This window comes from Lonchura striata, chromosome 16, assembly GCF_046129695.1.
Source record: "Lonchura striata isolate bLonStr1 chromosome 16, bLonStr1.mat, whole genome shotgun sequence".
Classification (NCBI taxonomy): Eukaryota; Metazoa; Chordata; class Aves; order Passeriformes; family Estrildidae; genus Lonchura; species Lonchura striata.
Window position 1 is genome coordinate 9,590,034 of NC_134618.1, and position 14,919 is coordinate 9,604,952.

At 41.3% G+C, this 14,919-nt stretch overlaps 1 protein-coding gene across 2 annotated transcripts in view; it reads left to right on the plus strand.

Moving 5' to 3' along the window:
* XYLT1 (xylosyltransferase 1) overlaps positions 1 to 14,919 on the plus strand; it is a 176,835-nt gene that overhangs the window by 105,818 nt on the left and 56,098 nt on the right. For both annotated transcript variants that reach the window (XM_021539810.3, XM_021539812.3), the window contains 2 exons: positions 8,089 to 8,261; positions 8,899 to 9,101. In XM_021539810.3, coding sequence (XP_021395485.2) covers positions 8,089 to 8,261; positions 8,899 to 9,101 — 376 coding nt within the window. The remainder of the gene's footprint in view (positions 1 to 8,088; positions 8,262 to 8,898; positions 9,102 to 14,919) is intronic.

Sequence of the window (14,919 nt, forward strand, 5' to 3'; positions counted from 1 at the left end):
TCTTCCCCTTTTTTTGTGGTTTCCAAGGGTGTTACCTCTCAAATGTTAAGTCACAGACTCAAAGATGGTTTGGGTTGGAAGGAATCTTAAAGATCATCCTGCCATGTGCAGGGACACCTTCCACTAGACCAGGTTGCTCAAGGCCTTACCCATCCTGGCCTTGGACACTTCCAGGATTGGGGCATCTGGAGCCTCCCTGGGCAAACTTGTCCCAGTATGTCACCACCTTCATGGTAAAGAATTTCTTCCTAGTATCTAACCCAAATTTCCTCTCTTTCAGTTTGTACCCATTGCTCCTTGTCCTGGCACTACAGCTCCTGACAAAGGGTCCCTCTCCTGCAGGCCTCCCTCAGACACTGGAAGGTTCCTGTGTGGTCTCCACAGAACCTTCTCTTCTCCAGGCTGAAGAGCCCCAGCTCTCTCAGCCTGTCTCCACAGGGAAAGGTGTTCCAGTCCTCTTACCAACTTCATGGCCTCCTGGACATGTTCCAAGAGCTCCATGTCCTTTTGTTGGGGGCATCAGAAGTGTCTGCAGCTCTCCTGGTGGGCTCTCGCAAGAGCAGAGAGGCAGAATCCCCTCCCTTGACCTGCTGGCCACAGTGCTTTGGATGCAGCCCAGGACATGGTTGAGTTTTGGACTGTGAAGTCAAACCAAGGTGTAAGAGGAATCAATGTTCTTTGCAAGGAATATTTGTGTCTGTTCTTGGGCCTGCTTTACATTACATCTCTGAAGTCCAGTAATGTCACTGAATATAGTAAAAATAGCCTGATGCTCCTTTAAAAGGCATTCTGTATTCACCCTAATAACACTGATCACAATGTGCTAATTGGCTGTTAATTGATATGATAAACACTATTATTACAAGATTCATTCTAATTCAACATTAATTAATTTACTGTTGCTTTGGAGTGTTATTTATTCATGGCAGTCAGTAGGAATAGGGAGAAAATGCTTGACTAACACACTCCAGCAAAACTACAAATAATTGAGATTTGTCTCCCAGGAATGCTACCATTTTCATAATTAGAATAGTCAGGAAAGCAAGCTTGTTACAGAGATGATTGGCCTGCCTAGATAAGTATTGTAGTAAATTAAGTTTAGTGCGTATTGCAAGTGCAGTATAGTGGAATCTGATAATTAGTCGGTCATTTGCAAATCATAAAAATGGTTTCAGTAATGACTTGATACCAACTGCAAGATAGAACTAATTTTTTGTTTGAAATATTGTAGGCTGCTTCAAATCAAATGCTGCCTGCTTTTGCTAGAAATTTAGTGAATGAATGTGCTGCTGCTGCACACACATACATACACAGACCCTGAAGGTTGATTTTGAGCATTTCTGTGTTATCCCAACTGCTTTTGCAGGTTTTGTGATACAAAAAATTTCTGTCCTTGTTCTCAAGGTTTTTATATTTCTTCATTTGCAATGAATTCTGCAAATTGTGGAAAAAAAGACACATCCACCAGATTTTCTGGTGCAGGGTGTCTTTGTGGATTTGTGTAATGGATGATGGCTGCTCCAGTGGGTTCTTGAATGAGTCTTGGAAGTGCTGCATGTAGCACAAACATTGCATAGCTGTAACAGGAGGATGACAAAGCTGGGGTGGAAGTGGTTTCTTTTAAGTTCCCAAACTGAGAAATATCTTTGGGTTTTTTGCCTTAGAATAAAACAGAAAAAAATCATCTTCTTAAAATCCAGCTGTGACTATGAAACAGTTCTACATGTATCCTCTATCTTTCTACCTTTCTTCTTTCATGCCTTTTATTTTTCTGTTCATGGACAGCAGAACTGAACCTACATCTGTAATTACAGTGAGTTTCCCTTTTTATATAAAATTTTACAGGGATACAGAACTGCTTCTCAGCACACAAACTCACTGTAGGGAAGCTTCCAGTGATCTCATGAAGGGAATTTCCATCTGTAAGGCAGTGACTCTTCTCCTCTGACTGCCCTAAGTTTATTCTGTCACCCTCTGAAATGACTAAAGAAGACTCAAAATGCCCACATCAGCAGCTCCTTTGTTCCAAGCCAGGGCTTCTTCTCAGCATGGAAAGAACATTACTGAAATCTGTCTCTTTAATGTTAAATGCTGTAGCCACTGAGTGCTTCTAAATTATGTCTCACTGCTTCCCTCCTGCCTTGCATTGATTTCTTGCTTATGGGTTACTTGATCATATGAAGTTAACAGAGGATCATAAATTGTCCCTGTAATTTTTGATAGTCTGAAACTGAAAAGTTGTAGAATGGGGCTGTGGAGATAAAACATTACTGCAAAAAAAGAATTTTAGCAGCGTGATTTCTGATTTCAGTAGGCATTTTACATATTCATAATTGTAATAATTATATATATATATATATATATATAATCTGTGCTCACCTGAAATCTTTTCTTTCACTGAAGATCTCCACAAGGACCACCATGAAAACAAGTGAATCATTTTTTAGACTGGAAGTAAAATTTGGCATCCCAAAGTTGGGACTAATGTTGCTAAAGAAAGTTTTCTAGGCTCTGGCATAGAAAAATTGTCTTTTCATCTAAGTACGATTAACACACAGTGTGCTTCAAAAGTCAGCTCTCCTCTGCAGGGCATCCTCACTGGAGGGTACTGCAACAAGACAGCCCTTCCCCTCTGAGCCTCATGGCAAGAGATGCACTTGCTGTGATGGACCACTGGGGCTTAGCTCCAGCAAGAGTTCTGGCTCAGCCCAGGGCAGTGTTGCTGTTATCAAACCTTCAGACAAAGACTTCTCATCAGGTCCTGGCTCACTGGTAAATTGCTCAGTGACATTTTTTGTGGTTTTTATATAACCCTCCAACTACTTCTATGACTAGGTCTGATACAAAATTTTTGTGTCCTAAATGAAAACATCGTATTTATTTTATTTTATTTTTTTGGCTTGCACAATTTGAACACAGCAAACTTGTTTGTGCTCTAATCAAAATGGAAAATGTTTTTAGATGAAAACCAAACCTGGGAATTTTCAACCTGCTGTGTTGTTGACTTGTGAGCAATTGAAAAGGAGTTTATAGTGGAAGTCTGAGTTCAGCAACTACCAGTCATCTGGCTGCTGCAGAAATGGTCCCACTGAAGGGAATGGAGCTGCTCCTAGGAGTTTTAAGTAGGGACTACAGAGCTCTGCCTCTTTGGAGTGATTGTGGCTCATACTTCTGCTATAATGACAGGACTTCTGATTGCATTTATGGATGTAATAGCAGCAAATACTCTGCTGAAATACACAGCAATAACTCTACTAATGTCCTCTATCCATTGATTCATGGATCTAGGCACAGGGTACACATGCAGCTGTGCTCAGATGGACTCAGCAGCATCTAGGTATCTCTGTGCAGAGGGAATCTGTTGGACAGCCAGGACAATACCAAACTGAGAACTGAAGGTGATGGATTGATTTACAAAATATAAGATGGCTCACAAAATAGATTGAAAGATTGCTTTGTGCTGCTGGGGAAGTGTGATCCCATTAATTAACAGTAGAGGTAAGAGATCAGCAGACTGGCTCTGAGTTATATTGGAGGATGATTGAACATAATGTGGCATCACAACAAATGTGAAAATGATTGCACTATCTTCATTATTCTGGAATTCAGTAATACTGCAACAGTTGAAAATTAAGCTCTTAATTATGAGTATTGATTTCTCTGGGCATAGAAAATACAAGCTAAAATTGCACTAGAGCTGAGATTCTCCTGCTATCTTCAAAAACAGGTACAGGTTTCCTGCTAACACATTGATGTCAGGCCTGTCAGGCTTTGAGCAGGAACCAAAAGGGGAGATTTTACTTTTCTCAGTAAGTTTGTGAAAGACATTTGGTGACAGAGCAAAGTGCTGTGGTTTTGTTTTCAGTGGAGAGTAGCACAATAAATGCTCTTTGATACAAGGGCTGGAAGATGAAGTTGGGTGTGCACTTCCTCTTCTGCTGAGGTTCCAGGTTCTCTGGAGCAAGGCAATGTGAGAAGTTGCTCTTCTATCCTCTGTTCCCATTGTGTAATGAAACAGCAAACTTTGAAGAGGCTTAAGACAAGTCCTGCTTCAAGGCCAGGACTGTTTCACCTGTGCCAAGGGGCAATAAAGAGGATGTTCCATTCACTCTCCCCACTGACTCAGATGTGCAAAGCAATTCTGAGGGTAGAGCTGAGCTCCCAAGATGGAACTGTAACAATCATATTCTTCATGAGTTCTGTTTTACTTTGTATTAACGTTGTGGGGTTTTTATTATGGTTTATAAAGCATTGATGGTTTTTATTTTACTTTCTATTGACATTGCGGGCTTTTTATTAAAGTTTGTAAAGCACTGATCTGTGTAAATTATCCTAGAAAAAGGGAATCTCCTAAAATGTAGGAGACTTCATTCAACAGGCAATACCCACACCCCAAGAAGCTTTTTAGGTGAGATGGAGTGCACCTCCAGTTCCACTGAGATGCCCCAATGACCTGTGCAGGAGGAGATGGGAATTCTCTTGTGTTGGCTTGGCTCATTTTTCTTGGAAAGGCAGATGATGGAATGTTGAGAGCTAACAAGTGTAATGAAGGCTGGGAATAGAGAGTGCTGCAGAGGAAATAAGATGTCCATGAATCCTCTGTAGGTTCTGGGTGAGAAGAAGGTGATCTTGGCAGCTGCTTTCTGCAGGACTGAAGTGACTGAAGGTGGAGCTGGAATCAGCACCCAGGCTGAGCTTTAGTGCACGGGGAGAATGCGGTGTAGTGATGTACTGAAGCAGCTGTCAAATCCAAGTGCTTCCTTAAAATCCTTTTAGGTTTTTATCACTAGTGAATGGTAGGATGTTAAGTGAGGTCATCTGATGCGTTTTGTGTGTGTCCTGTCCCAACAGCCTGAAGAGGATGAGCTCCTACCTGAGGCAGCTCATTAATATGCAAACGCTGACATGATGAGTGAGGCTTTGGTTTCATTTTATTTAAATGAAGTGGCTGGAGCTATTCAGGTCCTGACATTGCTCACACAGCTCTGAAGTCCTGCTGTATTTTTTAATAAGCATATCCTCAGCCTAATGTTTCCTGCCAGTTTCATCTTCTTTGCAAACCAGGCTGGTTCTTTATCAGTGAGGTAGTCTGCAAAATAGAGGGTGCTAAGCAGCCATGACCTAAAACCAGGGAAGTGACAGTAGAAGCAAAGTAGAAGATAGTCTGACAGATGGAGAAAGTGTAGCATTCTTCCTTTGTGAAACTTCAGGCAGCCACGAATAGGATTATATTAAAAAGCCATAATAATATTTAGGTGGTAAATGTAAGTATAAAAATCTTAAACTAAAAGAGAAGGAATGAAACTAGCACATGAAAAAAGGAAAAGGTTAGAGAAGGAAAACAGAAGAGAACAAAATAAGTCACTGCAGGAATTTATTAGAGAAAACTGATGCAGTGAGGTGGCATTTCAGGTGAAAATTTGAGAGGATTTTGTTCTCAGTAATTGCTAGACAAATGATAGTGTGGGTATTGACAGCAAGTTAGATTAAAATAAAAGGCCCACAATATGACTATTTTAAATTCCCCTCACCTTCTGCATATCATTGCAGAAAATCACTGATTTCGAAAGAGAGGTATCCAAAACTGTAATGAAAACCACTAAAAATATTTGAGTTCATTGATGGGACATCATCAGCTTGAAATGAAAACAGTTTAAAAGAAAAATGGCTTGCTTTTGCAATTGCAATTGCCCTTCATTCCCCTGTCAGTTCTCTTTGCGAGCATATTTTCTTTCTCTCATAGTCTTTTTTTGTCCCTATCACTCTGCAGAACGTGTGCATGGCAAAGCTCATCAGCTGCACAGAAGAAAACAGTAGAACTGGGCATAGGCTAATGGCCATAATAAACAAGCTGCAAATTATAGAATAAATTAAATTTAATCTTTCTTTCTGATGTTTTAATATTCCTCTGGGTCCTAGTGAACAAAATTGTTCCATTGATGGAGGGTTTTTTAAAGAAATACCATTTAAATTGTTCATGTCCCGTGTAAAGTTAAGAGTGCTTCGTGGGGCTAGAAATTTCCTAATGTCTGGTCTGAATACAAGGGGGGGCAATAAAGTTGCATTAATTTATGAGCAGCACTACTGCAAAGAGATGTTCCTTGGGGGGCTGTGGACAGGGGCAGGGAGCCTCTGGGGCTCTGGGCTCTGTGTGTGGTGTTGGGGAGCTGTGTGTGCCCCTGGACAGACACTCTGCCTTTAGCCCTTGGCAGTCAGCAAAGAGCCCTGTTCTAGGCACAGGGAACACTCTGACATGTGCAGCTTTCCTGGGCTCCAGGCTGGAGAAAGCAGCCTCTGACTTAGAGAAGTGTGCTAGGGAAGCTCTGCTGAGGAGAACCTTGGAGGGAGAGTTGTGGGAGGTGTTGAAGCCATTCCCTTCTGGGATGTGCTGCTCCCATTGCAGCAGGATCTCTCCTGTGGCTGTCTAAAAGGAGAGTTTCAATTACTCAAGGGCATTTCAGTACAGTTAAGGGGATCAAATTGTTTGATCACCTAAACAGTGCTCTGCAAACATTCAGTTGGTCTGTTTTTTCCAAGTTTATATTACTGCCTTGAATGAGGAGGAGATGCCCAAGAAGGATTAGGCAAAGGTCTTTTTTCTGTGTCCAGCCTTTATTTGTCATTTTTACATCTGAAAAAGAAGAAAGCTTTTGGTATTGTTTAATTTTACCAACATATGTTTCCAGTTTCAAAAACCTGGGGAAAAGTGTCTTTCCCTCTCTCTTACTCTCACTTCACTCTTGGCAAATGTCTTCTTTCATGTTCTTTATATCAAATCAAACAGACATGAGCATGTGTTTTTAATAACTGGAAGGTGCAGTGGGCTTTGTAGCTGCATTCAGGCTGTCTGATAACTGAGCCCAGGAACAGCCTCGGATTTGTCCTACAGCCTGGAGCAAATGTCTCCAGTGTCTGCAGGAGGAGTCTCGAGGTGGTGGGGATGTGGAGGTGGGAGGAGAAAGGGACATCACAAAAGGCACTAAGCGTAGAAACCGGTAACAGCTCAGCTCTTAGAAATTTGAAAATTGTACCTCTGTCAGGGGGGACATACATCAAGTATCTTTTAAGACAACACTATTCCTTTCATTTAAAAAATAATCAAGTTAAAATTTGCAAGAGGAAAATCTGGGCAGGAGGAATATTTTTGGCTTGGAGGTATTTCTTTGTCTGCTAATATTCAAAATTTCAGGTTCTTTCTAAGTCATTTTTGTTGAGAAAGGTCCTTACAAGGTCAGAGCACTGAAGAATGGTGTTGTTGCATTGAAGAATGGATGTAGTGTTTTGGATAAAATTATGTTTTTCTTACATTGTGTTCTGGTTTTTGAATTGCAGAGTGGGTACACAAACCAAAACCAAAGCACTTTAAATTTCTTATTAGAAATGTCCTTCCAGCTTTTCAGTTTATTGACACATCCTGTCTGAAACTCACACAGTGGTGTTTGTTTTAGAAAAGGAAGACTAGAAATTGATCTGTTAAAATAAAAATGAACAGGTATTTTAAATAGTATTGGAAAAGCCCCAGTCCTCCATGAAAAAACTGAAGACATGCAGCTTACATTTAAATGTTCCAGGGCACATCTACTGTTACAAATAAATGCCACCAGTCAATAATCTTCAGCAGCTGTTCAGTAGCAGAGTTCCACCAGCTTCTCATCAGAGCTGTGCTGGTCATGGGAATGAGCAGCTTTGGCTAAACAGGGGTTTTCCTTCTGGGGGAGCATCAGCCTTGTCAGTGTTTGAATACTTTTGACACTAGTTACAAACCTGGAGGTGCTTCCTTTGAAGGTTCAGATGCCTGTACTCAGGTAGAGCTTGATACAACTCATGAACATCTGGGTACTTGTTTGTGCTTGTGCAGCCTTGTTCAGGATGAGGCCCATGGGCATGGGCTGCTGCCCAAGGGGTGGTGGCCCTGTGTGGGGACAAAGGAGAGGGGTACAAAGGGATGGGACACAGGCACCCCTCGTGAGCTCTCACCCTGCCCTACAAAGGGCCTTTGAAGAAGGAGCCAAGTGGAATGTGTACTGCTCTCTGCACCCCTGCCCTGTGGATACACTCAGAGATGTCCTGTGTTTTGTTTTTGAACAGGAAAAGCCAACAACAATGTTCAGTGGGATGAGGACTCCGTAGAGTTCATGCCAGCCAACCCAGTCAGGATCGCATTTGTCTTGGTTGTTCATGGCAGAGCTTCCCGGCAGCTCCAGCGCATGTTTAAGGCTATTTACCATAAAGACCATTTTTATTACATTCATGTTGACAAGGTAATATATCACTGGTTATAAATTGCCTGTCTCACCATCTGTCAGTCTACCCATCCTTGTCATCTTCTTCATCTTCCCTTTACCTCTGCTGCATAAAGTGCACGTCACTTTTTGTCTCTCCGTCTGTTACATGTTTGGCGCCTCTTTTTTATTTCTTCTTAATTTTTTTTTTCTTGTTATCTTGTTTATGTAACAGCCTTCATTTCTCCTTCTGTGTTGATGAGTATCTCCCCTCGTCTGTCTGTTGTACATTTAGTCAGCAGTAGCTGATAAGTTGATGCAGAGTGAGGTGGTGGCCCACTGGATGGAGAGCTGACCTGAGGTGCCTTGGGCAAGTGACACTCTGTAAAAGGGAGGTGATAGCAGTCACCTCCTTTACAAAAGCCCTTGGGGCTCTATGATGACAAATGGCGAATAAAGCTAATCACACTGGTTAGTGATTACTGTAGTTGTAATAAAAAATATTAACCAGGGCTCTCTGCACATTTAGGAAAATAAGGTTGTTTGAAATAAAGCAATGTGAAAAAGCAATGGCAGCACTCAATGAGTAAAGAAGTAGGGTAGGCCTTTAGTGAATACAGGGAGAGACAATTTTGGACACAATAACTTGAATGTATTACTCTTTTCTCCTGTAAAGCGATCCAATTACTTGCACCGGCAAGTGCTGCAGTTTGCCAGCCAGTACCCAAATGTGAGAGTCACCTCCTGGAGAATGGCCACTATCTGGGGAGGAGCAAGTCTTCTGACCACCTACCTGCAGACCATGAAGGACTTAATGGAGATGAGTGACTGGCCCTGGGATTTCTTCATTAACCTCAGTGCTGCCGACTACCCAATCAGGTACAATGAGCATTTTAAGAATGTACATGTTTTGTTCCTAAAGGAAGTATGGAGATAAGCAATGATGTGTCTGTGCTGTGCTGCAAGAAGCAGAGAAGCAGTTTCTTTTGTTTTACAGCAGAAAACTCCTGCTGGTGAGCTGGTGTCTGACAGCCACAATTTAGCCAAGGATTCAACCACCTGCCTGTACCCTATGTGTCTTCCATTTGCCTGGGGGGGGACTTTCACTGAGAGGCTGCTCCAGTTAGTCATTATTTCCAGCAAAAGGGGTACCTGCAAGAGAGGATGAGGATAGTAGCCAGAAATGCTGGAGCTTAGGAGATGAAACCCAGGCGTGGAGAGATTCCTGCCTCACAGGGTTCTGATTAACAGTGTCATTTGATGTCTCATCAAGGGTTAAAGGTATGAATATAGATTCAGATACTCCTCTCCCTTTTTTCTACTTTTCCTGTGGAGGATAGTTGCTGTAGAAGTAACAAATAAGTTGCTAGGAGTCAATTATATCTTCAGTATCAACCGTTGCCTGAATATCCTCATTCCAATGGCATCAGGCTAAGAATTTCACATACCATCACATGATAAGGCTTGTGATTTTAAACAAAATTCTATTCTTTCTGGATTTACATCACCCAGGCTGAGCTGCATTCAGTAAGTTTGCTATATTGTGCAAAAGTAGATAGTCTGTAAAAAAACCCAACCCAAAAAAGAAACAAAAACAAAAAACCAACCAAACAAAAAAAGGCCACCAAAAAAAACCCCCAAGTATCCTGAAACTGGTTTTAGGTTTAGGTTGTACAAGTTATTAAGAAGAAGGAAACACAAAATTATTCTTGTGGCTTCAGTTTCCCTCTATGCTGAAATGAAAGAGGAAGTGACTTTCTTGGGCGATTCCCTGATGAGTGATGATGCAACATGGTTTTAATACTCCTGGAAGAGAAATATGCTTCCTCTGGTTAGGCTTCTCCAAAATCTCTCTCAAAGTTTGAATCCCTTCCTGAAGGTGCTCCTTGGACAGAAATCACCACTGAAGTGAACAATGACAAAACCCCTGAGCCTATGCCTTAGGGAGGATTTTGTGAGGACTGACAAGAGGCTTTATTGCTGATGCCCATTTCTAAGCACTCTCAGTGAAATGCAACACATTCTGGGGAGAAAGATTACAGCACAAGAGTTACTGAGACTGCCTTGATGTTAGAACATGGGGACTTGAATTAAGAAATCATAGTATTTAAACACTTTTGATGTGCAACAGGAAGAGGACTAACAATTTTGACACATCAACCTTGCTTATAAGGGAGAGTATGTAATTTTCTGTCTATCTCTTGAGTTTTGGGAAAAGCTAGCTAGTTATTCCCTATTATTCACTCTCCTGGTGAGTAATGCTGTATTGATGCTAAACAGTGGACTAATGCAGGACCATAGAAGAGGTAGGTGATGGCACTGTGAATTAAAGAGGATAAATTGTAGGAGAGTGCTGAAGGTCTGGTGTGGCTGTACACTAGTGCCAGCAGGTGTGTGCAGTTGTCCTGTGGTGTTGAGTCCACCCTAACCACCGTGTAATACTGAGGCCATGACTGGGGCAGTCTGGAGTGTTCCTGGTTCCCTGTGGAGCAAGTCAAACCTCAAGTGGGGTCAGTGGCTTCCAGACATGGCCATCAACAACCAGCAACTTTGTGGGACAGGCTGCAGTTGGTTCAGTGCTGATGGAGTCAGTGTGATAGTGCCACGCTGCCTTGCAGTCATTCCACCTCTGCTGGAGAAATTCCAGGCACTTGTTTCTTCAGAGGGGGAGCTCTGGAAGGTTGTGCTTGCCCCTTGCAGCTGCTCTCAGAGCTCTGTGGTGGCCTCTTGGTGGCTCTCAGGGGTTTTGGGGGCTCTCAGCACCCAGGCAGGCTCTGAAGTGCTCACTTGTCTTCCTGCCAAAGCACCCTGTTACCAGAACTGAAGGGAACGTGCTTCCTCTTCATACCATGATGCACTTCAACAAAAAATAATAAACCTTTTTCAGTGCTCCAACTTCACTGACAGTGACTTACAAGCAACGTTAAGTATTTATTTTAATATTCCATATTACAGCTATAAACCATGGAATATCTTGTCTCATTAAATATTTTACATATATATATGAATCCATTTAATTTTCATGGTGGAGATGCTATAAATTATTATTATTTATAATCTTTAGGAAAGCATTACCTCCCTGCATAATCCAGAGAAGAACTGATTGTTTTCCCAGTAAATAGTAAATAGGGTGTTTAAGGGATTTTTTTTTTTCCTTCAGACCCTGTGCCATGGTTTGTCAGATAATGGGCAAGGGACACTTTACACTTCTCTCTGGTTAGTCATACTGCAGTGGGTTTTGCTAGGTTTCCCTGCATAAGAACATATGAATTTTGTGGATTAATAGCTTTTATCCAGAGCTGCTTCATATTAAGCTTTTGCTTCCCATCTGCCATTCCATCTGTAATACTGAAACCTTTACTATTTCTCTTCTGATAATAAAAGCTAATCCAGCCTTCTAAGTCAAAAAAACCATACTCAATATGTGGGGTTAATACAATATGATGAAGCCTAAATCTGTCCAGGGAGCAGTCTGCTATGTTCACACACTACAGCAGAATTGCCAGGAGCCTTTCATCCTTCAGAAGAGATGTCCAGAAGCAGATGTTAAGCATCATAAAATATAAAGGCATGGGAGAAAAATATTGTAACTATTCATTTTGTGAGGGAAGCAATTAAAAATATGTAAAATAAAGCATATGTGTGCCAGGAAAATCCAGATATTCCTCCTCATGCCTGAATGTTTTGTTTGTGGAGTCTGTAGGTCCAGACTAGCACAGAGGAGATTCTAACCCATGTGCTTCTCCTTCTTACTGCAATACAAAGCACTGGCAAACAGTCTGGACATAAAGGTGCCTCCAACAAAAGTTTTTCCCTTTAATCATGAGGCAATATGTTATTTATTGGCCTAAGTGAAAAGATATGGTGCTTTATCCACCCTGACTTCGTTCAGCTCTGTTAAACATTCTCAGCAGGAAAAGGAGGGGTGAAATGGCTAAAGACAAACCTCCACAAGCAACTCAGAGATGGGAGGTTGTGTGACTTGTCCCTCCTTTTGCTCTGAGCTTGTGAATATAAAAGGAACAGATTCAGAGAGTTCTCAAGAAATCACTTCTCACAGTCATTGCATTCATAAAGAACTTAAAGATAACTGCACCTTCCTTCCTTAACTTTTTTAATTTTAGTGGTATTTTTCCAAGATTTAAAGTCTTTTCTTTTGAGAACCTCTTTCAAAACCTTATGGGAAAGATATTGATGTCTTCAGCCTCTTACTTTACATTGCTATCTATTTGCATTATTTATTGTCTCTGACAAACAGCATAAAGTAGTCAACCTTATGTTCAGGGACTGAAATTTCACTCCCAACAAGGTGAACTATGGTAGAGCATCTATTCATGCTGAATGTTTAATGTGCATTGCAGGAGTCCTTGGATAATGTGGCAGGTGAAGTGTTGCACCACTTAAATTAAGAAGTTTAATGAGATCATTTAACAGTGAATATCGTGTCAGTGCTTACCTGGCCACAGAGCTTGTATAAAGAACAAACATAATGAAACATTTGAACTACTTATAATTTACAGTAAATCACTGAGCCTCAATCACCAAAGGGATCACCAAATCTAATTGCCAGCTAATGCTTGGTCTTTAATAAAGGTCAAGCAAAATTATTAGCAGAAGCTTGGGGAGTGCTTCAGAATAGTAAGAAAATAAAGTGTCTTATTGATGGAGCCAGGAATGCAGATACAGCTACATTTTCCATTATGGACAATCGGGTATAACAAAAGAACTTAAATGAAACCCAGTGAAACTACTTGTGTTTTGCTACTTGACATTATTTTAGGATGAAGTTGTGTAGCCCTACTTTCCATAAAAGCTTGTGAAGCCTCAGTTAAATGAGACACGGTCAGTAGAAGTTTGGGTCTGGCACTTGAATGGAAGGTATAACATAATAAAAACAGCACCTGAGGTACTACACACTGCAGGGAGTAAATGGGATGATCAGACTGGCCCTGCTCCTTTAAACAGGTGCCAATATGGAGATTATCTTTGCCAACCAGAATAACACTCGGAAATTAAAAAAACTGAGCTAGCAAATAACTATTGACTGACCTGCACTTGCTTCATTGTATTGCCCTCTGTTGGTCAAGGTAACACTGGTTGATAACAAGCCAGTGTGATGACTTCTAAATGAGGTCCCTGGGCCTGAGAATATGTGCCAAGAGTGAGAAGGTGGGAGTGCAGGAAACAGATCTTCAGGTTTTCTTCTTGTGGTAGGTGAAAATAATTACAACCAACAGATTTTAGGAAGAAGTTTAACCTTTGGGAAAAATGCTTTAGCACTTTTTCAAGTTATTTTTCAGGTGCTAGAACTACCTGGGAGATCATGTCCTTGTTTCTGCCACTGGCTCAGTTTCAGCCTCTGCAAAGCATGAGTGACTACCATTCTATAGAAACTACATGAGGGATGATGTCTGTTCTCTAAAATTCACCATGACCTGCCCCAGTTTCACCTGTGACCAAATGACACAACCTTTGGTGCAGCCAATGGGGAGAAAAAAAGAGAGCACAGTTTGCATGGAGTGGGTACACCAGACTGGAGTTACCCAGCTGCTCTTGCAAAACATCTCAGATTTTGCTATGTGCAGGCTTGAAATGTAATATTGGAAATACAGGAAAATCTCCTCTTAGAACTGAAACAAAGCTTAGCTTTCACATACAGCACTGTAGCTTTGGGAGAAATATCTGAGACCCAGCTGTGCCCTCTTGATGGCTGTGAGCTTAGAAATCCCAGAGCCAGCAGAGCTGATGAGAACTGTGTAATGGCAAATAAGGCAAAGCCATTGGCTCAAAAGCCAGGTCCAGTTTCTCTCTGTCTCACTTCTCATCAATTTGACTGGAGTTAATTTAACAATTCTATTTCTCAGTGAGCTTCAGAATTCAGAGCTGTCCTCTAGAGATATCTCCTTCCTGGCACTACATAAATTGGTGCTGGACATGAAAGCCTGGATAAAGGATACTGACTTTCCAGGGCTGAGTTTGACCTTACACCCCATAGGAAGTGTTGCAGTGCTGATCTGAAAAGCAGGCTTTGCCACTAGAATAATGTACCAGGCACCAGGCAAATAGTACAGTGTTCTTTAAAGTGCCCTTTGGAATGTTATCCTGGGCTGAAGCACTGCTCAATTGTCTCCCTACATCGAGAGGGGAGTGCAGCACAGGTAGCTTTTGCACTACAACATCTGTTAAGATGCCAGTGCTGAGGTTTTTATCACAGGATTGTCACCAACATTGTATGTGGCTTTGTTTGCTCAGAATATTGTTATCTAGCAAGCCAGATGTCAATCCACTCTTAATGCTTCTCAGGGAATCTTTTTTTCCTGTCCAAAAGGAACTTTATCAGTGTTTTTCTTGAATCTGCATTCTCTGAGAATTTCAGATTTGCTTCTTTCTTTAATCCCTCAAATAACCTTTTATTCTCTTATTTCCTCACTTTGCCAGCACATTTGCTTGAGATTCATATATGTTTTGAAAGCTATCTTTTTGATTTGCTGTTCCCCTTCTCTGTTTTACTGTTATCAATGGTTAGCAAAGCAGTGGTTTTGTGCATGGTCACCAATGGGTGAGGTAAAATGTGGAAATTATTGTGTCTTAAAATTTTTATTTACCTCTGATGTTAACATGTTGTTTTCTTCAAGTTGACAAATGTTAGTGATGGAGGATGGATGGGAGGCCCACCCTTTCTCTGTGCAGCCACAGC